The sequence below is a fragment of the Chrysemys picta genome, chromosome 1 (genome assembly GCF_011386835.1).
Source record: "Chrysemys picta bellii isolate R12L10 chromosome 1, ASM1138683v2, whole genome shotgun sequence".
Lineage (NCBI taxonomy): Eukaryota > Metazoa > Chordata > Testudines > Emydidae > Chrysemys > Chrysemys picta.
Genome location: NC_088791.1, coordinates 345,232,640 through 345,258,658, shown reverse-complemented (window position 1 = coordinate 345,258,658; position 26,019 = coordinate 345,232,640). Strand labels below are relative to the sequence as shown.

The 26,019-nt window shown below is 44.3% G+C and overlaps 1 protein-coding gene across 1 annotated transcript in view; it reads right to left on the bottom strand.

Moving 5' to 3' along the window:
• The window catches only part of LOC122174250 (uncharacterized), a 130,431-nt gene extending 111,393 nt beyond the window's left edge, over positions 1-19,038 (bottom strand). The window contains exons 1-6 of the mRNA XM_065583568.1: positions 18,905-19,038; positions 15,293-15,375; positions 13,229-13,293; positions 9,238-9,316; positions 2,847-2,923; positions 2,100-2,307 (exon numbers count right to left, since the gene is read on the bottom strand). Coding sequence (XP_065439640.1) covers positions 2,100-2,307; positions 2,847-2,923; positions 9,238-9,316; positions 13,229-13,293; positions 15,293-15,375; positions 18,905-18,947 — 555 coding nt within the window. The 5' untranslated portion in view covers positions 18,948-19,038. The remainder of the gene's footprint in view (positions 1-2,099; positions 2,308-2,846; positions 2,924-9,237; positions 9,317-13,228; positions 13,294-15,292; positions 15,376-18,904) is intronic.
• Positions 19,039-26,019: the final 6,981 nt, after the last annotated feature.

The window sequence follows — 26,019 nt, the reverse complement described above, 5'->3', positions numbered from 1 at the left end:
GATCAGGAAGGCTTCGGAGTCATCTCCAAGGCCCATTTTTGTGAGCCAGATGGGCAGCTCAGTGGGGAGGGCATCTCCCACAGATCCAGGAGCTGTGATGTGGATGTCCCCTCGGGCTGTAAGAGCATCATCACCTACTCGATCCAGTGTTCTTGTTGTCCCTGGTGCTGGACCGCCAGTTCCTGAATTAGCTATTGTTGCTGGACAGCAATCTGTTGTAGTATGTGCCCTTGCTATTGCTGGTTCTCCAAAATTCATTTCAGCAGCTTTTCTGTAACTCTGGTCTTTTTAGGGTCATTCAATCGGTGGCCCAGTGGTCCTTTTAAGAGGACTTGGATGTTGCCCATGTTCTCCACCATGTGTTGGAGGGGTTGGGTTTGGGTCTGATCTCAGCAGCATCACCTGGTGACTCTGGGTTATGACACCCAGCAGTGAGCATCAATAGCCGGGAATAAGGGAATCCAGGCCCTCCCTGCTCTACCGGGTTCCAACCCAGGGCTCAATGAAGCAGTAAGTCCAAAATGAGCAGCCTAGGGGATGGGTGCCTCTATGCCTGATCCCTGGGCAACTTTCTATCCTGGCTTCTGTTCCTCTGTTGGTGTCGCTGGTTTGCCTCTGAGTCCCTCCTGGAGTTCTCCTGTCTGTGCTCCAAAGGGTCTTCCTCTCGGAGTGACACCTCGTCATTACTGATCTCCGTGATTGAAAGGCCTGTGGTGGCGTGGCATGGAGGACTGGGCCCATCTGCGTGGGGTGTCCATGGATTTTTGGCTCGAGGCTGCAACATACAACTGCTCACCTGCTTCATCCGCTCAGACTGAGTTAAACTGCTACCTTTTGAGCTCAGCGTCCACTGTAAGCATGCCCAGCAGGTGCAGCCTTGTGGCATTTTCTGGGCCTAGAGCTGCTCCTTAACCCTTATTTCTCCAGTGTGGAGTTCGCAGATCCCATCACAGTACCCCACTGAGGCCCAAACTGTGGTCTTCCAGAGGAGTGAGGAGACTTAGGTGTAGGTAGGAGAAGGGACAGCAGAGAATTTTAGCTATTAAAAAGGGTTTACCCCAGGAGATTGCATATGCCAGGGCAATTTCTTTCAGCCAGTGTCTACCCACATGTCCCACAGACTTTAACCTTTTCCTTGGTTTCAAATTTTTTGTCTTTCCCAGGGACTGATTATTGGATGGTTGAGGATCTGGTTCCTAGCAGGGTCTGGTGTAGACTCAGTCTTTCACGTAGGAGGGAGTTTTCTGAGATATATGGTAGCTTCTGCCCAGCCTGGGTATCTCCACAGCTAGGGGAGACAGGCACTGGAGAACAGAAGCCTAACCTCACCTACCTGCTCCCAGTGCACTCCCTCTCACTTAGACCCATTGGTCAAGACTCAAGGAGGAGGAGAAAGGTGTGACAGATCAACTACTCCACTATCCTTTCTTCCCCACAGTGTCAGGCCTTGCCTAAATTAAACAGATGGGGTGGGGGGGGGGAAGGCATGACCTTCTTCTGCCAGATGGAGGTGGAATACTGGATTTTATCTGATCCTGAAAAAAATAAAAGGCAAAGCAGATCTGACAAAATTTCCAGAAAGAAATCAGCAAAGGGAAATAGAGAAGGGACTATCAACTGGGGCATTTAGGCACACATGTTGAGTAGATTTCACAATGCTGACAAACTACCTCCTTCACAATCAATAGATAGGAATGCTTTTAGTTACCAGACTTATGGATGGATAAACTCAGGAGGAACAGAATTAGTTTGTTCCTTTGACTACAAAGTGAATTTCCAGCACAAATGAGATCACTTCCAACAATGAGTTAGAAAAATGTGCCTAACATGCATGGATCAGTATGTTTTACATCGGGAGAGTGAATTATATTTTGTCAAGGCCCAAATTTCTTGGTCCAGGTATAGTCAAGGTCCAGACTCCAGAGAAAATAATAAATAATAATATTAATTATTATTATTATTATTATTAAGTAAAAAAACAGATTTTGTGGTCCATTCAAGAGCACCTAGTGGTCCGGATTTGGCCTGTGGTCTGCCTATTGACTACCCCTGTTCTACATAATACCTATTTACTTGGTGAACCCATATAAAACACATACATCTACTACAAGCTGTCTCTCCATCTGAACCTTAGATATTTGATGGTCTCTGCCTTTAGCTGCTTGATCTTTCATATCTTCATCTGTTACGCCACATCGACCAGGTGAGTCTTCATCAGCTGCCATTCGATAAATAATGTGTTGAAACGTAGAGGAAGATTTAACAGGTTTAATTTCATAGTTTAAATTGGAAATCATCAAATGTCCCCTGAGAATTGCAAAATTGAAATGTGATTTAGAGATTTGAGAAAACTGAAAAATTCTGCAAAAATATTAGAGCTGGTCAGGAATTTTACATTTGAATTATTTATTATGTATAATGCAGTTTTTCTAGAACTTTTACTAAACTATCCTCCTTTGTCTCCTGAAAGGAAAGTGCTATTGAGGGGAAAACATTTCCGATTTACAATTGAATACCAGTGTTCTTGGTAACACAGCCACCTTTGAGAGGCACAATTACAAGCTCAAAAGGCCCCAAATGGCCATCATGCCACAGACCAGTCATCACTGCACTACCTACTGTTTTACAATCTATAAAATAAAATAAAAAATTAAGATTACACACTTGTGATTCTAGCCCTCTGCAGTAACAGCAAATGACCCTTATCAACTGGTTAGCATGAAAACTGCATTAGGAAAAGGTAAAAGGGCACTAACCTAGTTATTCTGCTATGTTAAATCTACCTTCCCGTTTTAGAAGAAAATTCATAATGTTTGCAATCTAGCATACTGAGGAGTCTACATTACCAGAGTCCAGAGCAGGTGCTGAGAACTGCAACAGATTCTGGGACATCCTCCACATATCCAGAGTAGTAGCAATCATCCTGCAAGGTCCAAAAACATGTTTTTCCTTTCTATCATTAATGCTAGTAGAATAGAATACTGTAGCAGATACTAGTTACATGAAATTAAATATACACAATGGAAAGACTAACTGTTATTGCATCTGGTCTCAAAATGGGGTTCTAATATGAAAAAGGAGTGTACGAATGACACCTTTTCACTCAGCAGATCTGTTCTCCTTTGTATTCGGATCTGCTGACTTTGGTGTCAAAACCAAGTTTTGCTGCTTTTCACTCATGTCAGTAGTGCAGAGATAATGCAGCTGAGACTGGGTGAGCTTCAAAGAGAGGTTCTCAAATATTACACCTTTCACATAATGAATTCCTAATACATTACTATTCACACTTCTGCTACCTTACTATCAACAACTAGTTGAAGACTTATTAACAGAAAAGGAGACCTATTGGAAATGACATGAATTTTTCTAATACAATTATGACCAGAGAAAGTGAAGGAAGAGGGATGAATCAGACTCAGTATATAACACCCAAACTATGTAACCTTGCTTCACCTGCTTCTTCAAGAGGTGTAGGAAAGAGTACAGGTTTATATGAAAATCTGACACCATCTGTAACAAGCTTCTGATATATAGGAGTTTTGGCAAAAAACTGAAGTGAAAACGCAGTCTTACTTGTGTATATTCTTCCAAGGAGCCTCTATGTCCAGACATGGGGCTTTTCCCCTTCTCCCCACCAACTGGAGGCAGACCAATTCCAGAACAATATTATGTTTCCTCTTTAGAAGACAACGACATTAAAGTTAAATACTATTTGGTTCCAATCATTTCCAACAGAGCCTTAATAAGAGATTAGGGGATACTTCTTTAGAAAATAAACCAATCTTCTCCTTCAAATTACTTAATAAATGAGTGTATCCTCAAAGGGAGAGTCAGATTGTCAGATGTGGAGAATCCTAGAAAGAATATTCACAAGCAGGACTGAAGTTTCTGATTAATTGTTTGTACTGCAGGAGGTCCTAAATACCCAGAGCATGATCAGGGCCCCATTGTGCATATACTGTTGTAATACTTGGACACAACAGACCTACTCCAGTATGTAAAGCATAGGAGAGCAGAGATCATACAAAACAGTAAACATTACATGCAGTGTACCTGTCTCAGTTTCCTTACCATATCAGGGCATTCTTTGGGATGATACCAGAGTCAATTGGGTTGCCCAGAGTTCTTGGGGCTATCTGGGCTGAGAAAAGTAGGCAGGGCCGCCCTGTACCATAGGGCTCCAACAAATTGTGTGATTTTCCTCCCTCCTGATCCCAAAGCTTCCTCCTTGTCTGGCTCTCCCTGTTTCTGTGTGGCTCACTATTTTAAACCCCCCTGGATTCCCTTAGTATTTCTGCCTGGTGTGTACCTGCTAACAGGACCTGTCAGCAATGATGGATCCACATGCATATAGGCACTCATGATACAGCAGGTTTTCATAGTACAACTTCCCAGGATGACCCAGAATTCCTACGCTGTACAGACATACTCCCAATCCATCACATTTCTCCCTTGGAATCAAGCAGGAATACTTGACTAGTACTCCGGGGATGTTTTGGCATCTCAACTTTAGATAACACATCTTCTGTTACTACTTATTAATTCAAACGTAATACATGCATTCAGTCATAAAACAATTCCAACGATCGTACCAAAATACAATTTCATGAAAACATCATAGGTAGGCTCCTACCTACATTATATAAATCTCCACCCTTATTATCCCAGGGAAGGGGAAACTAGCTGCAGAGTTGGCAGGCCCCCCATATGCTAGTCACGCCAGTATTTCTGATTGGTTTGGGTGGTTCCAAGAGCCTTGGGTCTCCTTCTGTGAGAAGAGTGGTCCTGGTGCTGGGGCCAGGTAGAATCTACTCACTTTCCCCCAAGCCCAGTCCTCTTCTACACACCTCCTGGGGAGAGGTGAGGTGTGTTTCTTTCTCCATCTCCCTCAAGTTTAATTACATCATGACCATATAACCTGAAGCCATAGATTAAGGGGAACGTTTCCACCTCCTTTCCATCTACACTACACCAGTGGTTGCTTCACATACCTCTGATGCTTTTCCCACCCTCTGGTGAGTATCATGAATTTGGCAGCACTTTTTACTACTCTCAGTCCTGCTCGTTCCAGCGGAGTTCAGATGCATGACACCTTTTGTCTGTGCTTGAGTTTCCCTTTTCCTGAGGAGTTTTGAATCACAGACCTTTCAGCTGTGCCATAGTCTTCTCTGCTCCTAGAGGAGGTCTGGCCCAGAGCATCTCCTAGCTGTACCAGTATCCCACTGCTCCCTGCTGAAATCTGGGCCACAGACACAGTCAGCATTGATTTAGTTTCCCAGGTGAGGTTGGAAAGAGATCTCTTCTCTGAGCCACTGAGTCTGGCCTTAACGGTTTGCATCTGAACCTTCAGAGATTAATTTTATTACATCATCACACAGATTAACACATCAAGTGAAATAACCTCCCATGGTTAACCCAGGACATCCTTTGCTGTCCATATTGACTCAGGCTAAAGGAAAAGTGATGGGAAAGGAAAAGAGAAACCCTACCCCCATCTGATTGCCTATTAGCCCCTGTTTAGGCATGTCATGTATCCTTCTTCCTTGCTCCCAGGGGCATGACTTGTCTCTGTTCTCCTATTTGAGCCAGCTAAGTTTGACCTGGTCAACAAACTTCTGTTCAATTCGATCTGCTCTTTCTGATACTTGGGCCATCAGCTCCAACCATCTCTCCTCCAAGAACATTCATTTCCACTCCAGCCTCCACAGCTCTGGACCTCTTGTCCTTTCTGCTACATCTGCTGAATCATCAGAGGAACAGCCTCTGGCACTATCTCTTTGGTCAACTGCCTGCCCTACAGAAAGAAAAGGGAGCCCTTCCTGCCTAAGGCCTGGAGCTAGTGCCCCATCCTGCCTCAAGGCATGAGCACAACATGGTCACCTACTCAGATTTCTTCAGATTCTCAGCAGTGCACACATGCTCAGAAGCTACTCTTTCATGAGATGTTCATAATTCATGCTTGCTAATTAACTTTTACCTGAGACAAACTAACAGATGTGCTCCTGACTTTCAGTGTAAAGAGCAAAAGTATAATCCTCTGGCAAAAGTGTCTTAAAAAAACAAACAAACAAACAAAAAAAACTTTCCACACTACCATGTAGACCCCACCTCTGCTACCATTATGTCATAGGCCCTAGCAAGCACCCCCTCTTGGCTACATACTAGGACTGCTGTGAGGGGAAACCAGAGCAGCGGGGGCTTAAATGTTCCAATCACCTGTAACAAATGTTAATGGGGAAAGATATAGAAAGAGAAACAAAAGTTCTGAATTAATCCAAACAAAAAGGCATAGTGATGTAACTCATGGACTGTGCTGAAATCACATCTGGTAAACAAAAGTAGCATCGGGCCAGAAATCAATGGTCCTAAACTTAAGTGTTACAAATTAGGCCTAATTAGTGAACAAAATAAGGGCATGGGCTATTCTGTCTATCACTCCCTTTTGGGATCCTTAAAAATAAAGAAACATTGGGGGAGAAATCATGATTTTAGAGACGTATCTGCTGGCTGGAAGACAGGAGGACTGGGAGGAACAAGCTTCACCATCATGGCTGCCACCCACATAGTCTCCTGGGACTGCAGGATCCACCATAACACTTTTGGATATTCACCATCCTGATCATGAAAGATGGCCTGATCAGACTGGATGAGAAAGAAAGAATGACTCCAATTATATCACCAACTCCACGAAATCTAGCTAATCCTGACCATCACCTGGACTGCGAGGCTGGCATCCCATTCCCCCAACATGCATCCTTTTCCTTCACCACCTTCTTTCTTCTCTTTCATATCTCTCTCCTTTTGCCTTTTGTTCAGTAACAGTCTGGCCTCACTGGCCAAGACTGTATTTTGCAACACAGTTGTAAGCCTGTGACCAGAAACGTAATAAAAAACAATGCCCTAAACCTCCTGCTAGGTGTAGGAGTGTCTGATAAGAATATGTTTTGTGCCTGTGTTTCTCCAGCAATGAGGTTGCAAGTAAGAGTCAGCATCAGAGACAGAATCTGCATTTCTACCTTTGCTGTTGTTTTCTCTCTTCCTTTGTGTGTGTTTCTCATTTTTTGTCCTAAAGGAAGCAGGATTAGACTTTAAACAATAGCAGCTCCATCCCTTCTCAACTAACTGTTCCTCTTTCCCCCGACAAAAAAGGAAATTTATCATTATCTGTAATACCATCTAACAAAATATCAAACAGGGGAAGGGGGTACTTCTAAAAGCTCTCTATAGCTAAAGGGAAAGGGAATAAGGGATATTGTTAACACAAAGCCTTAATTAATACTTTACATTTCAAATGCTTCAACTCTTTTTTGCGACTTTTTCTGTATCTTTAATAAAAGGTGGACAAGATTTTCAGTGGTGTGTTTGCTATGGCGCTAAGCAGGCCAGGGTCTCTGTATTTATTCCAAACACTGAGCCCTGTTGAACGCTGAACTGTGACAGAGTCACAGTAACACCTTTGAGTCTCTAGGCACATTTATTCCATCAAAATTAACAGAGCAACACTATGAAAATATATAGGCCTTGTCTACACTAAAAATTAGGTCAACACAGCTGTGCTGCTCAGGACTGTAAAAAATCCACACCACTGAGCAGCATGTAAGCATGTAAGCCAACCCCAGTGTAGACAGCGCTAGGTTGATGGAAGAATTTTTTTGTCAACCTAGCTGTCACCTCTTGGGGAGGTGGATTACCTATGCAGACAGGAGAACCCCTCATGTCTTGTAGCTAGTGACTACATTGAATTGCTGCAGCAACACGGGTGCAGCGCTCTAGCTGTGCCACTGTAGCATTTCCAGTGTAGACCAACCTATAGTAAGAGAAAGTCGTTGCCCTTGAAGAGCTTACATTCTAAATAGACAAGACAGGCAAATTGGTGGGAAGAGATGTAAAGTGACTTTCCCAGTGCCACACAACTGGTCAGAGATAAAGTTGATAGTTGATGCCAGGCCTCAGTTCCACCCTGGTGAATTGCATTGCCTCCTTTGCTCTGTCCGCTCCATGTTTGACAGTATTTATATTGGGAGGTAAAAAACATCCCTAGAGATGGAGGAAGAGTCAGCTTAACTACATACGCACTGGAAAGGAAATTAAGGGGTTATTGGGGCATCATGTTCCATAATGCCCATCTACCAACAATGCATGTGCAAGGGAGAGCTAAGAATGTCAACCATATCTTTCTAGCTTGTCTGGCTACTGTGGTCTCTCTTCTGATTGGCTCCTGAATGGTGAATTTAAGATGATGACTAGCAACAATTTTGGCCACTTCCAATTCTCACTCTCTTCAGTTGACGTTAAAAGGCACCAAAGCTTACATGAAAGAAGGAAAATCTACCAATAAACCAAAGAGAATGAGACTTTCAAACTGCTAGAAGTGTATTTTTAAAATCTCTGTTTGATTTCCTTCCTTCAGGCACAATCCTCCACCAGTGGGAAAAGGACTGGGCCCTTCCCATCATCATACTCTCCCAATCTACTTCCTTCTACAGGTCAGCAAGGCTGTTGGCCCTCCAGTAACTATTAATTTGCCTCTACATTCATTGCATCTTGGAAGAATACAACCATTGCTCCCTAACAATTTGATTTTAAAGCAAAAATATTTTGCAGCTATTCAGGGAAGATGAGCCCTGCTCATTTGTAACAAGGGAAGGGGGAAAAGAGAACAGAGAATAGGAATGGCCAACTATGTTTAAAACTTTTTTTTTTAATCTTCGCAACCTTCAGCAGCTTGACAACCCATTTTCTTCATGTCATCCCCTCTTTCATTTAGAATTTAGCTAATGAATTTTAAAAAAATTAGTATTTTACCTCAGGGTTATTAACCATGAAATGTGTAAGCGAGTAAGGCCAAGGAAGAACAGGCAGAAGACAGTGACAGAGAATATTGAATGCTCTGGCATCACCTGGAAAGAAGTACCACAACTAGCAAGTGACCTTAATCAATGGAAGAACTCAACTACCCAATGTGTCAGCTACTCAGAAGGAACTAAGTTCTAAGGTAAGGTTATTAATCAGCGGTTTATTCACCATACCTAAGGTTAAATTCCTCAGCTTTCAGACCAGGATATGATTGTCTCACAACACAGAAAAGTCCCTCAAATTATAACCCCATTGAAAAACCATTTGAAAACCCAAGAATTTATTATCAAAACTGACAGCCATCATCCATCCAATCTTTAGAGCACGGCAGTTTAATTTTACTCAGTATTATACCCTCTAAGGTACATATCTCATGCTTACCTGTATATATGGATAATCTGTTATCAAGTCTCCCTTCTCATTGTAAGTAAAAACTGGGATATTTGGGGCTATGAACATTCTGAAAATAAAAGATTTTAAAAAATTAGAAATTCAAAAGCAGGGGACCCTGCTGGAGAAATACAGATAATGCAAGATGGCGCTTGATGTAAACATATGGTACTCAATCATTACGTAAAATTGGTTCTAATTAGTTTTGCTGTTATTAGGCATATTAATATTGTTTTTATAAGAATGAAGGGGATTGTTTTTCTGTCAGCTAAAACCGCAAAACTAGTTCAACCTAGCTGAAACTTCTGAGAGAGGAAACCATCAACTGTTACATGAGGATGTGTCTGAGACAAGCGGAACACCAGCTGACGCAAACATGTACAGCTGGCACTTTGGCACAGAATACAAAAGGGGGGGGGGGGCTTTGAACATCAAGCTTCAGCTCAGCAGGCCTGTTAGACAGCCATGACCACCTGGATGAGGTGGTGGGTCCTTCTTCTACCTCTACTGCACATAACAGGCCATTGCTTATAGTCTTAGGGAAGTAATATCATACTAGGGATATAGTGACGTTGAGCACAGCATACAGGATGTACCTCCTTTGGTAAGAAGCTGATCAGCCTTTCGGAAATAAAGGTACTTTTGGTGAATTGTCTACTCATAGCCTAGTCTTCAAACCAGATCCAAAAATGCCAACAATTGCTGCTTGCTGTCTTGATGCATGTGAACTGCTGGTTGCATAAGGTCTAAGGCCCAGCTCCTCAAAGGTATTTAGATGCCTGGCTCTCACTGAAGTCAGTGGGAGTTAGGTGGCTAAATACCTTTATTTAGCCACTTCAATGGTCTTATGTAAATCTATAGTCAAGACCCAGTGCATTCTGCAGAAGTGAATCTGCTACAGAATTCGCTTTTTGCCACAAAGCTGTGCTCCAGAATCTATGCATTAATTACAAAAATATTCCTAGCTCTCGTGGTTCTGAAGAAAAACTTGAAAACTTGATCTGAGTGTACCTAATGCAGAGATGCCATTATACCTATTTTAGACATGGGGAAACTAATGCACAAGATGCTGAAGTGACATATCCAGTGTTGCCCAATGGACCAGTGGTAGAGGGGAATGGAATCCCAATGCAGTGCCTTATCTATTAGGCATCACTCACACATTACCTAATTAAACCCATGAATACCTCATTAGATAGTTCTGTCTTATTGTAGACATTTTTAAAAATGGGAATAGCGAGAGAAACGTAGGAATTTGTCCACAAATGCTGGATTTGAGAGAAAGATGGCACTGAAAGGAGCATGTTTACTTGGAGCCTTTTCAGTGCTGACAAGGTCTCCAGCACTGAAGGACCAACATAATCTGCACTCATCAGCTTCTGCCTTACAGCAGGCAAATTTGAAGCCCTTGGCACTGACAGATGCTAAAGACAAATCCAGCTTCTTCCAGTGTGGCTCCAAAGCTGGACATAAGGTGTTCCACCAACTTGGAGCTAGACAAATACGTCAAAGGCTTCTGTTTCTCCCCTGCAAGGGTTTTGTAATAATTGGGCCTATGAATTTACCCCAATTGTGAGCTCAACTGCAAAAAATAAGGAAAAGTTAATGAAGTGTCACAATAACCAATATCAATAAATGTTGATCAAAAAAGGTGCAAAAGGAAGAAAGACCGATTTAGTCTAAACCAGTGGTTCTCAAACTTATTTGATCACCCATTCCATCATTGTGTCTGTAGTAGTATACAGTCCCCACAAACACACACACACACACACCTACACAGAGTACATATACTGATATATGCAGCCGCGGTGCTTCACTAGACTCAGTTTTGGCTTCTTTGTTTTTCTGTTGCGTGAATGAGCCAACAATCCATTGTAATAAAATCAAAAGCAAAACTGCGATTGTGGTCCATGCATGCAATTAAATTTGCACCATAGCAAATGGATTAACATACAGATGTCATCGACTTTGTATAATACTATGCGCGATTAACAGAAATCTGTCAAAGTGCACAATGCCATCTGAAGACCTGATATGTCTGGAGGAATCAGCTTTGCTAATTATTCATTGCTGTGGGTAAAATGTGTGCAATAAGTTTTTTTCCCCTAAAACTTCTCATGCCCCCCAGAATACATTCTGCACCCCCAGGGTGGGCCCACACCCCAGTTTGAGAACCTCTGGTCTAAACAAGAAGGCCCACTGATATAACTCAAAGACTATGTTAAGATTTCTTAGTAAACAAGAAAAGTATGGAACCAGAAATTAATAAACCAAAATTGGTGTAATAAATTAGATCTAATTAGTGGACAAAGTAATGAGGGGATGGGCTATTCCACCCATCCTTTTTCAGGGTTCTTAAGCGGCTTGGTGGAGGGGCTATTGTACCAATGGCTGACTGAAAGTTGAGAGAAGGGGAAGGAGTGAAATTCACTATCACGGCTGCCACCCCTTCTGTTCCCTGAGACCCTGGGCCTTCTTTCTTTTAATCCCAAGAGCTGTCCTGATCAGAATGGACCAGAGAGAGGGATCCAGATGACACTGCCACCTCCTTTGGCTCCAACTAAATCCAGAACCCCATATCAATAGTGAGATTTTGTCTCTCTGCCCTTCTCCCCACATGTATGTTCTTTTCCTTCCCCAGCTTATTTCTTTTTTTCTTCTACATCCCCGTTTTCCTTCTATTTAATAAGAGTATGGCTTATCTGTCCAAAACTGTATATTCTGCAACACTGATGTAAGCTTGTGACTAGAAGGGCAGCTAAATGCAATGCTCCCAAACAGCACAATGCTGTTACAAGTTTGCTAGGTCTCAGGGTGGCTCCTGGACAGGAGTCCCGTCATGTGGTACTCCTGTCAAGGAACATGTGAGCTGCTTGCACACACTAACTTTCCCAGGGACAGCTGCCCGTGAGCCTCGTGTCTGCCCCAGTGGGCAGGGCTGAGGGCAGCACAGCCATGCTGACAGAGCTGCCCAGGCTGGGTGCGGGCTCCTGAGAGCAGTGGCCCAAAATGCAGCTGCTTTTGCCACTGCAGTTCTTGGCCTGGTCGCTGGCCTTGGCCCTGCTGGTCTCTCTTGTTGTTGCTAGAGCACTGCAGCTCCATGGATATCTGCTTTATAGCCGCAGATATCTGCATCCGTGGATATAAATTTTGTAACCATTCAGGGCTCTACTCATCAGAAATGAGCCGGGAACTGAAGTCTCAGTTGGTCTAGGAATTTAAACTGAGCAATAGTGCAAGAACTGTCTAAAAATATCTATATTTTCTAAAACTGCAATAACTAGAATCAGTTGACAGATTTCAGGTAAAAAAAATTAAGAAATTCTCTCCGGGAACTGAATGAGGGTCCCCAATACCTGCAAGTACATGCCGAAAAGAAGAAGCCAATGCAAGAAGGGATTGTATGACATTTACTAATATTAGCTCTGAATGTTACCTCTGGGAGGTAGTTATTGTGTGGTCTCCGTGAACACCTCTTTTCAAGAAGATTGCCAAAGTTCAGCAGCACAGGGAGGAACAAATATTATTGGTACTGATATGCAGAGACCACCTCCAAGAAGAGCCTCCTGAGTTCTCGTATAGCTAATTTATATTGCCCAGTGTATCTTGAACCTTTCTGAAATATCCTTCCTTGGCATAAGGTTACATGGGTGTAGAGTTTCATGTGGATTGGTTTGCTCTTGGCAAAGCTAGAAAGCATGTACAAAAATCAAATTTATAATGAAAAGTAGCTTTAACTTTAAAGTACGGAGATGCTTGTCCCTTCCTAATTATTACTGCTCTAACTAATGCCCCCTATAAAAGCAGTTTTCCTTGCATCCCATCTTCTACTTTTTTACCACTTCTGTTATTTCTCAATATCTAGATTGACAGCTTCTGGGGGCAGGAGCTTTTGTCTTCATACTTGATTGTAAAGCCCCATATATACCTATTTCTCTAAAAAAAGAGCAGATGAAAGGTTTGGAAGAGAACAGTCACTTACTTCTTCTGTAGTAGGTGAACAATATGGAGCTTTCCTTCTACTTTAATTAGATAAGACACCTTCTCCTAGAGCATTCAAATAAAAAAAGTATAATTCAATAGTATTCTAAAACTGTGACTAATCAATCCCTATACAGTATTCCATATTATAAAAATTGTATTCATACATTTCCTTAGATGGTGTACAGAGATTTTTCTTCTCCTTTCATTTAAGGCCTTGCTACAGCAGTGAAGTTTGCTAAATATTTCCCAAAGTTGCCAATACGAGTCCAGCTGGATCAACATTAGCAGTACTAGGATCAACAATATAAACCAGCCTCCCATGGTCCCAACAGTATTTAACATCATGAAATTAAACCTGTTCAGAACAAGTCTAGTCCACAGCATGAAAAATGGCTGTGGCCCTGGGAGTGCTGTTTACATGAGGCTCCCCAGTATTGCTAAAATTGGTGTGGCTCAATCAGTGTCAGCAAAATATTTAGAAAATGCCCCTAGTGTAGACAGAGCCTAACAGCTGACACTAAACACCATTGCCACAGCACTACTATGCAGTCTCAAATTGAGGCTGAATAACGATTTTGGAATAATGGGTAGAGTCAAATCCAACAGAGTTTGACGCTCTTACTGTCTTAACTTGGCAGCAGCCTCTTCTTTACAGCTGCTCAGAACTGCACATTACCCTGTAGGATAACACCTTTTCAGTGGTTATTGTGATTTATACTTGCACAGCATGCGTGCTCCACAAAAAAAGTGTCTCAACCTCATAGATAGTATGTTAACTGTAGAGCATGAATCCCACACATGCCAGTCCATTGTCAGGACTGGCTGTCAGGGAAACCTGATTTTTAGAAAGAAAACACCATACTTCCTTATGGTGTTCTATGATGCAGGCATTCTTTAGATGAGCTGTGTTTAAAAATTTGCCCCTTAGTCCAAAGTCTTTTGAAAGGTATTTAGATGCCTATCTGAATATTTAAACACCCAAACACCTTCAAAACTCTGGCCCTAAGTCACAATCTTAGTCATAGACTACTGGTTGCAGTTTTATCATAAGGGCTATATTGTGGCATTTAGCCACAGCACAGAGCTACAATTCCAGGTCGAAACTTAGAACGGAGTTGTTCCCCAAGAGTCAAACATGGACATAGAAGGTTGAAATTCACTTTAAAGTGCTCAGTTCATTTTTGGCTTTTTGTCTGTTTTACTTTACAGGGTTACAGGGAGAATGTTTCACCCAGTATTTGCCTCACTTGGTTAACATTTGGGTCATAAATTTGCATTCTTCTAGACCCTTATACTACTTGGTGCTCATAAGTCTTGTGGAATATTTCAAATAGGAAAAGATATATTAAGAATCCCTAAACTATGACAACATAGGTCAAATTCTATACCTCACATATCAAGCAAAGTTACCTTTCAAAGGATGTACAGCGTGAACTTCCAATCCTAGTACTCTAGGAGGAGTTCAAGATAGACTATCAATACTGTCAGAATGCCAGAACAGTTTCTCAGGGGTTCAAAACCAGCCCAGACAAATGGGCTATTTCCCCCTACCAGAAGTTACAGACAAGAATAGTCTTATGATGGCATGATTATTCTTTAAAATTGGGGGTTGCCAGCACAGAGGGTACTACTTTACAGGAGTGTTGTGAAGATAAACATTTTAAACATTGTGTAGTGCTTATATTCCTTGTTAATGGGAGCCATATAAATACCTTCTGAATTCCTTGGTTCCTTGCAATAAACAACATATAATTTGTTTTACCTATTGTCAAATGATAAATGTTCTTACTGCACACTGAGTTCCACTCATAAAAATGTCAAGCACAGTTACACAGGCAAGCACAGATTGTATTAAAGATTATTAACCCTTGTGCTTCAAAAGAGAACCAAACCACTAATTGCTCAGGATTAGGAAGAAACTTTCTGCTCTACATACTTTATTATAGAGGTGGTGACAACTTCCACTGAAGCATCTGGTACTGGCAGTTACCAAAGACAGGATTCATGAATCATTAGTCTGAATCAACATAGCAATTCCAATATTCTTAGAAAGCAGTGCTACCTTGGTGTCTATGCCATCCCTTGGTTCTAGCTTTCTTGGCACTATTACTTCAGAGTAAGAGAATTTTAACGTATCAGAAAAGCCTAGAAAGAGAAATAGTTTCAAATAAGTTAAACAGAATATAAGTTTACAATTACTGGGATATGTGCTTCTAGATTCTGACATGATAAATGATTTCATACAGAAGTCACTCTCTACAATGTGCGAAGGAGGAACAATTCCAGGGACAAGGATGAAGTCTGCATCTTAGACACAGAGAGAACACAATAGCATTACTACTCCTTTGGTTCTCTTTCCCAACCCAAACCCAAGCCAATTTCTCCATCAGACCCCTTCCATCCTCCTGATTTTCCAACCAACCCCACTGTATTCCCCCATCAATAGGTTCTCTCTTCCAAGCAAACACTTACCCCTTCTACCAGACTACACCCTCCCTGGTCCATCTTACGCCATCACACCCAGCTTCATTCTTCTAATACACCCCACATTAAGCCCTGCACCTCTATCACTCCTCTGCATCACACAACCCTCAACCATGGCAAGCCCATACCCCCATTGCTTGAATGTACTCTTCAATGAGCCCCGTTCTCCAAATACTTCTTTTCACTGCCCCTGCTCTGTCCTCCTTGCACCTCACAACCATTTCCCTCAATGGGAACAACTCTGCCCCTGCAACCATAATGGAATCCACTTCATCATCTTACTATTGCAAACCACACTCAGTATGCCACACTCCTCACTCCCTGTTCCATCCACTGCAAACCTCTCCTCAGAAGAATGTCTCCCCCCCCCCTTACTCAGCATCAAAATCCCCCCTTATCAAGCCATATTCCCCCTATTCATATTCTGCACTCCCAACTATACCTCCATAAACAAGACCTGTCTTCCTCTCTTTTCTCACACTCTTCAAAACTCTGGGCAAGACTCATTTTCTTTTCTCCTTGTTACATCCCACATAAATACCCCTTTTAGGGCCACTCCCTACTCCACAGTCACAACCCCCTTCCTACTATGCCACTCCCACATCATCTTTAGCAGGCTGCACTCCTCTCTTCCCTTCTCCACCTACCCAAGCTTTCATCAGTAGGCCCAGGTCCCTGCTCCACATCAAAGCCCTCCTTAATGAGAACCAACAAAGAGTCCTGTGGCACTTTATAGACTAACAGAAGTATTGGAGCATAAACTTTCGTGGGTGAATATGAAAGTGGGTATTCCTCAGGACGAAGTGGGTATTCACCCACGAAAGCTTATGCTCCAATACTTCTGTTGGTCTATAAGGTGCTACAGGACTCTTTGTAGCTTTTTACAGATCCAGACTAACACGGCTATCCCTGTGATACTTAATGAGAAACATTATCTATTGTCCCCAGTTAATCAAGTCTCTCTTCTCTTTTCTCCAACCCCCTCTTCCTACTCTGCAGGCCCTGCTCCATGGCTCCAAAAATTTGCCTCTCCCAGGGAATCTCACTCCACCTGCCTGCCCTATGCAGACCCCAACCATGAACTCCTCTAATCTTGGCACACCCCACTGCTCTTCCCCCTGTGCTAGTACACCTGGGCCCCGTGAGCAGGATCTGCTCCACACTCCTCAGTGCCTCTCAAAGCCTCACTGGCAGGTCCTGCTCCATGTCTCTCTGCAGTCCCCCTAACCTCCCCTTTCAACAAGCTGTACTACTTCCTCCTTCCTGTATACCCCATACCACCCCTCAGAGGAACTCACTCTGCCCTCCCTGCTCCATACCCCAAATAAAGCCTTCAGCAAACCCCACATCCCCTCCCTATTCTTTCCTCCAAAATTCAACTTGCAAAGCCTGATTCAGTCCCTTACAAACTCCCCCTCAGCTGGCACTGCTCCTCACTCACAACAGCTCCTGAAAAGCTCCTTTAAGGGGCCCCTGCTCCATGCTCAGTTCCCCTGAGCCCCACTTGGAGTACTCCCAAACCCCCTCAGCAGCCTTATCTCCCTCACAACCACCACATCTAGGCTCCCCGCAGAATAGTAACCCAGTATGAGGCCCACACCAGCTTCCCTGTTCAAGCACCCCTCGAGCCTTCTGTGCGCCTTGCCTTACACCCACACTACCTCTGACCAAAGCCATGACCCCAATCTTCCTACTCCACACCTCTCCCCTGCTCCCCACCCTGTTCTGCCCCTACTCCCACAAAAATCCTTCTCATCCCCCTGGAAAAAGTCAGTGGGCCTGACTTCTCATTCCCTGCGGTACCTCCATCTGAATCCCACCAGACAGGCCCCTCCCTATCCCTCCTCCAGCCTCAATGAATTGGCCCCTCTTCCCTTCCCCCTGCAACACCATGCTGCCACTCCCACCCCTCAGAGAGGCACCACTTCCCCCTCCCCACCTAAACTGAGATGACCAAGAGCAGAAGCAAAATCCCTGCACCAGCCCAGCCCCGCAACCCCCGGGAGGCATCCCCAGCAGCTCCTCACACACACCAGCAAAGTACTCGAGAGACATCACATCAGCCACTTCCTACCCAGTCCTGTCCCTGCTCCAGCTTGCCCCTTTCCAGCTGGTGCTCCGGGCCTTCCTGCTCCAATAGGGTTACCATACGTCCGGATTTTCCCGGACATGTCCGGCTTTTTGGGCTACAAATCCCTGTCCGGGGGGGAATCCCAAAAAGCCGGACATGTCCGGGAAAATCGGGACATGCGGGGCCGGCGGTGCTGGGCCGGGGGCTCGGGGGCCGGGCCGGGGGCCGGCAGTGCTGGGCAGGCCGGGGGTGCTCGGCCAGGGGCCCGGGGGCCGGGCCGGGGACAGGCAGTGCTGGTGAGGCCGGGGGTGCTCGGCCGGGGGCCGGGCCCTGGGCCGGCACCCCAGGGCCCGAGCCGACCCAGGCTGGAAACGCCAGGGGGGCCAGACTGGGCTGCGCCTCCTCCCCTCACACCCCCCTTACCTGCTTCAGGCTTCCCGCGAATCAAATGTTCGCGGGAAGCAGGGGAGGGGGCAGAGTTGGGGCGGGGACTTTTGGGAAGGGGCGGAGTTGGGGCGGGGCGGGGGGCGGGGCCGAGGCCCCGTGGAGTGTCCTCCTTTTGGAGGCTCAAAATATGGTAACCCTATGCTCCAAGATCCAAACACCTCAGAGCCCCGTGCCCCTGGCTCTAATCCCTCCCTTTCCCCCTTCCTTGCACCTCCCGTTGGTCATCCATGCTCCCTTTGCCCCTGCCCCCAAAAGAGTCCCTTTGCCCCCTTCTGAGTTTGCCTCCATGAACTCTCAGGCCCACAGCCCCTTTCTGCCTCCTGCCTGGTTCCAGGCCCTGACCTGCTCTCAGCAGATCTTGCTCCTAGTCCTGCTCTGGCACCTCCTGAATCTCCCGTCCGTGCACCCTGCTCCGGCTTCACAAATCCCCCGCCTCCTTGATTTACCCCCAGTGCTCCCTGCTGCCCCCAAGCCCCATATTCCCCCTCCCCTCAAGCCCCTGTTCCCTGCATTGTGCCTCAGTCCTGCTCCTCCTCCTGTTCTGGCTGTTTTCCCTCACAGCCCTGCTCTGACTCCTGGCTCCCCCATTCCCTGCTTGGCCTCTGCCTTGCAAGCATGACCCCAAATATCTACCCGCTCTGGCATCTCCACCAGACTCACTGCCCGTCTCACCTGGGCTGAGGAGCAGGAGCAGGGCCCAGACCTGCAGCCCCATCCCTGCGGCTCCTCACAGCTGCAGCAAGAGCAGAGACAGCGTCTCCCGCCCCCTCGGCCCAACTGCCCTAGTGCCAGCTGCCTCCAGTTCCTCAGACCCACGTCCCCTCTCCTGCCCTCCCCTTCCTCTAATTGCCTCAGGGCCCGCCCCCTCCCCTCCCCTCCCTCCAACTGCCTCAGGCCCTCTCCCCTCCCCGCCCCTCCCCTTGCCTCAGTGCCAGCCCCGCCCCCTCCAACTGCCCTAGTGCCAGCCCCCTCCCCTCTAACTGCCTCTGGCCCAGCCCCGCCCCCTCTGCTCCTTTTGCCTCAGTGCCAGCCCCACCCCCTCCTACTGCCTCAGGGCCAGCCCCGCCCCCTCACTGACTTAACCAGGTAAGTACCCCTAGATGAGAGTTTTCAACTATTCAGATGCACTTTCTGAACATCTTTACAAGAGGACTTCTCCAAAGGTGTTAACCATGAGTCCTCCATGCTGTTAGGTAGAGAGCTCACAGGCTGGGATGGAGTAGGCAACCACACTCCTGAAAAATCACACCTGGATCCAGCAGGAGAGATAGAGGAGGCTTGATTGACAAGGCCAGTAGGTTTGAGAACAAGGGCTGGTGAGGTCATTCCAGTGCTATAAGGATGAAATGAGCATGGTCTTCTTTGACTTTGAACAAGACTATTAGTATATAGGCCTGCTTCTTAGCCTGACAGAATTTTGGGTTTGCTTTTTGATACTCTTATATCCTTACTAATATGTGTGAACAACGACACTGTGTGTTACATCTGCCCACAAGCAGATGGGGTGAAAAGAGATAAGAGATGTTGTTAAAATTGTTACAGGGTCTTGGGGGAGTTTAATATATGAGCATACACTGGAAGCATGCCTGGCTCCTTTCTCAAGCCAAGGCCAAGCAACCAGTTAGGAGCGGTGAAGGGGTTGGGGAGAGGCATAAGAAACACTAAAAGCCAAAGAAAGCCTGTCCCTGACCAGAACAGAACCTCCCTTGTTACCCCTCCCATAGGATAAAAAAAGAGGTGGGAGAATGCTCCCAGACTGATGACCCTCCAACACAGGATATGAGCATAAATTGTAAGGGGTGGGACCAGGGGCATGCACTGCAGGTATATTTGGGCCTGCTATGAAGGAGGAGGGGGCAATAGGAAACGGTGATATGCGTAAAAGCTCTGCAGTGTCAGAGCTGGGAACAGAACACTGGGAAACACTCTGCTGGCATGTAGAGCTATGGATATGCCTGCTTGAAACTAACCCCAATAAACATTACATTGCCTGCACTTTGGACTTCTGGTCTTCTGCTTTCTGTCTGCGTGACAAGAACCAGGGGAGAGGGTGAAGGGAAAGCCCCCTAACAAAGACCCTGGATAGAAAGACAGTTGGAGGGAAGGCATACAGGTGAGGGGTCCATACAGAGAAGCATCTGTCGACCTCCCCGGGAGCAAAGCTGATGGCATTTTTTGTTGAACATTGTTCCACTTTGGGAGGCCCACAGAGCTGGATGATGGATCTGGCCCTGTCTGCTGTCCTGGAAGGTGAGCAGCTCTGAGATTAATCAAATTTGTTATGCAAAAGTTCCAAAAGCGAATCGCCTCTTCGCATAGATGGGTTGCATGGGTTGAGTGGGCCAGTATGCTGGGTCATCATCCGAGACTACTATAACATGAAATATATGGCAGAATGCAGGAAAAACAGAGAAGGGGACATACAATTCTCCCCCAAGGGATACAGAGGACAGGACCAACTTAGAAGTAGGATGAAATTCTATGAAGTTCTGAGGAGACATTTATCTGAATACAGAAAGAGAACCATAAATAAGACCAAAACCTGTTTATTCAAATTAAAAAGTGGAACAGAACAAAATAAACTAACAGTTAAAAAAAAAGGAAATTGTCCATGAATCACATAAATTGGGAGTTTTGAAACACCACTATCTCAGCAGGGTTCCATATGTTCTTTCAATGGCTGAACTGATAAGAACTCTGCTTTTACAAACTTCCAGTATCCTGTGTTTTATTAAACAAATAGCTTCCCTCTCATTTTTGAACTGAATGCTGTTTTTCTTCTTCAGGCTTTTCTAAAAAACCCCCACCAAAATAATACAATGATTAAAGTGTAATCTATTTAACTGGCAAACTTTATGTTACCACATATATCCTGCTCATAGTCATTCAGAATCATTCAGAGTTCTAAGCAGCCATGTTCCTTTGGAACCATTTTTCAAGAAGCAAAACTTTATACAAGACACATTTCCAGTTTTACTTTGACAAAGACCCTCTCCCAGGCACTATGGAATTATATGCTACTGACTGATTTGGAAACATTATTTTCTAAATCTACCAGTTTCCATATGATATGTATTACTATGCCAAAACATTTTTTTAAAGTCCATAAGAGACCTTAAAGGTATACAGTTAAGTACTGTTGCGAATTACACCTATAAGTCACGCGCAGTTCGAGTCTAGGCTGAGGCACAGGAATAAAGTCCGCGAGTGCAGAGTATTACAGAGATAATAGGTTTATTTCACTCGAGTGAGGTGCCCCCCTGCTAATCAGGAGGGGACCCAGACAGTCGGTTACACAAAGATTATATACTTTTTAGCAGTGCATGCTACCCTCGTGCATCGTAACTTTTGGCCAATGAATAAGCCGTTTACTTGTCTCTCACCTATCCTAACTAAGCATCTCCCTCGTGTTGGCTAGCGTTACAAGCCCCCAAGCTCATGCACAAGCCCCCCTCTCCTCCTCCTCCTCAAAGCCATACTGTCTGAATTGGCTGGCATTCCTTCCTTTTACTGTTTCCAGATGTTCCTTTCTCCCCTTCCCCATTTTCCAGTACGTGATGTGCTCGCTTCTAGCTAATGGCAGGCCCAAACCAAAATGGAGTCACGCATGCTAACTTTCCCAACAGTACTCAAGTCAAGACATTTTATTTATTTATTTAGATTAATAATAAAAGTCTCATCATTCATCTATCTTCTCCCTTAGAAAACTATTACAAAATTAAAATATAAATAATCACACTGTCCAGGATTACTTGAGTTATAAATAAATAAATGACAATAAAAAATCCAGATGCCTCGAAGCCTCAGCCAGTTGCATACACAACTGTAACTCTGTCCCTTATGTGAGTGCTTTGGGATATTGCATTTCATGCTTACATACTGGTTTTCAAATTTCATAGATCATTACACAATTTTTCTACAACCGTGTCTGCGTGTGTAGCATCTTGCAATGTATTCTTCACTCTTAGAACTTACAAGGATTTAGTTAAATTTCCAGTATAACTTTATTCACTTAGGTCCCAACCCAGCAAGTAGCTCCATCATTAGGGAGCCCGTACCCTGTGCCCAGTAGAACTCATTGCCAGGGGGTGTTGTGAAGGCCAAAAGTATACTGGTGTTCAAAAAAGAACTAGATAAGCTCATGGAAGACAGGTCCATCAATGGTTATTAGCCAAGCTGGTCAGGGATGCAACCCCGTGCTCTGAGTGTCCCTAACTTTTGATTAGCAGAAGCTGGGAGTAGATGACAGGAGACATCACTAAAGGATTGCCTGTTCTGTTCATTCCCTCTGAAACATCTGCCATTGGCCACTCTTGGAAGACAGGATACTGGGCTAGATGGACCATTGGTCTGAGTCAGAATGGCCGTTCTTATGTTCTTATATTCTTAATTAGGCAGGCCAAAAAAGAATTTGAAGAGCAACTAGAAAAAGAGACAGAAATTAACAGTAAAATAATTTCTAAGTACATCAGAAGCAGGAAGCATGCCAAAACATCAGTGGGGCCACTGGATGATTGAGGTGCTAAAGGGGTATTCAATGAAGATGAGGCTGTTACAGAGAAGCAAAATTAATTATTTGCATCTGTCTCAGTGACTCCAGATTAAACATGCTCAGTCAGAATGCCAGCACAATAAATTCCCATGGCATCTGAATGCCAAGCTGAGATCTTTGCTCAAGTACAAGCAACAATTAAAATGTGTAATCAAAACTTCGTTCACAGTTCTGCTGATGTGTGATTTCTCATAATGATGATGTTTTTGCTGGGCTATGAAGGGCCACAGAATAAAAACTTATTTTGGTCAGTAACATCTGCTGCTGTGGCTGGATATACATAGGGAGCAGTTCTATTAAGTAAGGAGGACCTGTTTTTAGATGACCATTTTCTAAGTTAAAGAGTGTTGCATTCAGCATGGGAGAATTTTTTATTAGACCTCATCTTGACAAATAAAAAGGAACTGATCACAGAACTCAAACTTAATGGTAAATTAGGTACAAGAGATCATGACTTGGTCACATTTATAATATGCAAACAGAATAAAGTCCCGACCAGTGATGTATATATTTGATGCTTTAACAGGGCCAGTTTCACCAAGCAGAAAACAATTTGAGCCAACTCATGAAAATGTGAATGATATTTGGGAACTGTTTAAGAACACTTTGCTAGTCACCCCCAAAGCCACAATCCCATGATTGTTTTTTAAACCAATACTGCCTTCTCCCTTGTTCTATTTTAGAGAGGAAGTGAAGGCAGCTGTAAAAATAAAAAATAATATATAACAAATGGAAGAAAGGGAAAGTTGGAAATAATGAATATAAATCAGAAGCTAGAAATTTTGGTAAATTGATAAGGAAAGCAAATGGACACAAGCAGAAATGTATGGCCAGCAGAATTAAGGACAATAAGAAAGAGTTGTATAAGTATATTAGCAACAAAAAGAATATTAATCGTGGCATTGATCCATTACTAGATGGAAATGGTAGAATTATCAATAATAATGTAGAAAAGGCAGAAGTGTTCAAAAAAAATTTTGTCCTGTACTTGGGTAAAAAATACAACAGATAAAACAGATGATGTAATCATATCACAGGAAATATTGTTTGCACTCCACTAGAATCTCAGGAGGATGTTAAACAGTGGATACCCAACTTAGATATTTTCAGAGCAGCAGGTCTGGATAACTTCCATCCAAACGTTTTAAATGAGCTGGCTGAGGAGCTTGCTGGGCTGTTAAGGTTGATTTCTAATAAATCTTGGAACATCGAGAAAGTTCCAGAAGACTAAATTAAATTAAATTAATGGAGATATCTGATCTCCTAGAACTGGAAGGGACCTTGAAAGGTCATTGAGTCCAGCCCCCTGCCTTCACTAGCAGGACCAAGTACTGATTTTGCCCCAGATTCTTAAGTGGCCCCCTCAAGGATTGAACTCAGAACCCTAGGTTTAGCAGGCCAATGCTCAAACCACTTGAGCTATCCCTCCCCCCATTAGGAGAAAGCTAATATTGTGCCAATATTTAAAAAGGGTAAACATGATGACCAGGTAATTAAATGCCTGTCCGTCTGACATTGATTCCCGGTAAGATAATGAGGGGGATCATACGGGACTCTATTAATAAAGAATAAAAGGAGGGTAATATAATTAATGCCAATCAACATGGGTTTATGGAAACTAGATCATGTCAAACTAACTTGATATCTTTTTTTGATTAGATGTCATTTAGCTGATAAAGGAATAGTGTTGATTTAATACACATAGACCCCTGTAAGGCATGTGACTTGGAACACATGACATTTGTGTGGGGGAAGAAGGGTGATTAGGTAAATTCATTCAGATTGTAACACCTCCAGAGAAGTACATCTCCCTGGGTGATGCTTGCATATATTAGTTCAAACTGGATTCTCCAGAGGCCAACAGACAAAGAAAGACTTTTGGATAAATAGCCTGAGTTTAAACTGACTAAGGGCCTTCTTTCTGGTCCAGCAAATGGACAGGACCCTTTTGTCCCCAGAATGGGGAAAAGGTTTGGAAGGACTTTCCATTGGGGTGGAGTTGGAGTGGGGTGACCTCTGGTTGTAGCTGGACACAGCCCCCACGCGCCCTGCTGCAGGCGCCCCTCCCTTTCCCCCCCACTTGCTCTTTCGCATATAGTCTGTACTGTTTCCTGTTGTGCTTCTACAAAACCATGGGTAACAACGGAAGGTCCTTAAAGCTGCAATGCTCTATATCACCGATTGTATTCATGTTTATGAATATGTAATCAATCAATGTACGGAATGAGTGAGATAGTGTGATATCCCAAAGCACTCACATAAGGGACAGAGTTACAGTTTTGTATGCAACTGGCTGAGGCTTGGAGGCCACTGGCAAAGCAAAGAAGCAAATATCGCCTTTTACAGAACCATGATATTATCGGGGCGAAGACATAAATCTCGAGACAGGCGACCAGGACGGTTACCAACAAGAAGACAGCAAGAACTCGGGACCGAACCGGAAGCAGTAGAGCCCTCCCACAGATCCAAAGGGATTCCAGGGACTCTCATTGCCTAGTGGTTCAATCTTTGGGCAGCTGGAACCTGGCCAGTCTCAGTCACCTAAAATCGAAAGCAACATCCACACCTGCAGCCTGTCACTAGTATGACTGGGATGTGTGTATGAGTATAATTGTGCAAATAAAGGAAGCAAGTAATCAATCAACCCTCAGTACTGCTTTAGTTCAGCCTTTGTTTGTGGTTATTTCTTGGCTGGTTCCAAGAACGGGTAACATTAATTGGTGCATTGGCCGGGAAACAAAGGGTTAAATTGAACTGAAGCAGTATCTGACGAACAGGCTTGGTGTGTTTCCGGGACCCGACTATCACACAGGTAGGCTAGCAGTCCCAGATAGTGTTGGGTATTCTCCCCCCCCCTCGGTTTCCCAAGTACCACAGTGGGTGGGTTGCCATCCCCCTGGTAGTCTCGGCGGGAGGGGAAAAAGGGGCCACCATGCCGATGTTCGGAAAGGGCAAGAGTGAGAAGAAAAAAAAGGGGAAGTAGAGAAAAGGGAATGGGGTGCTGTAAACAGGCCCTCCCCGTTTCTAGCATGGCTGCAGAATTTAGGCACAGATCCCTGGAGTCCCAGGGTGATCTTGGGAGGGGACACAATCCCAGCCCTGGCGAACAATTATGAGAAGTATTTAGCGTTGTATAAACCAGATAAGAGGGGACAGACTGCCACGGGAGCGTGGTTTCTGTGGCAAACATGTTGGGTTTGGCAAGCCACCAAAAGTGGAGTGCACCAGGGAACTG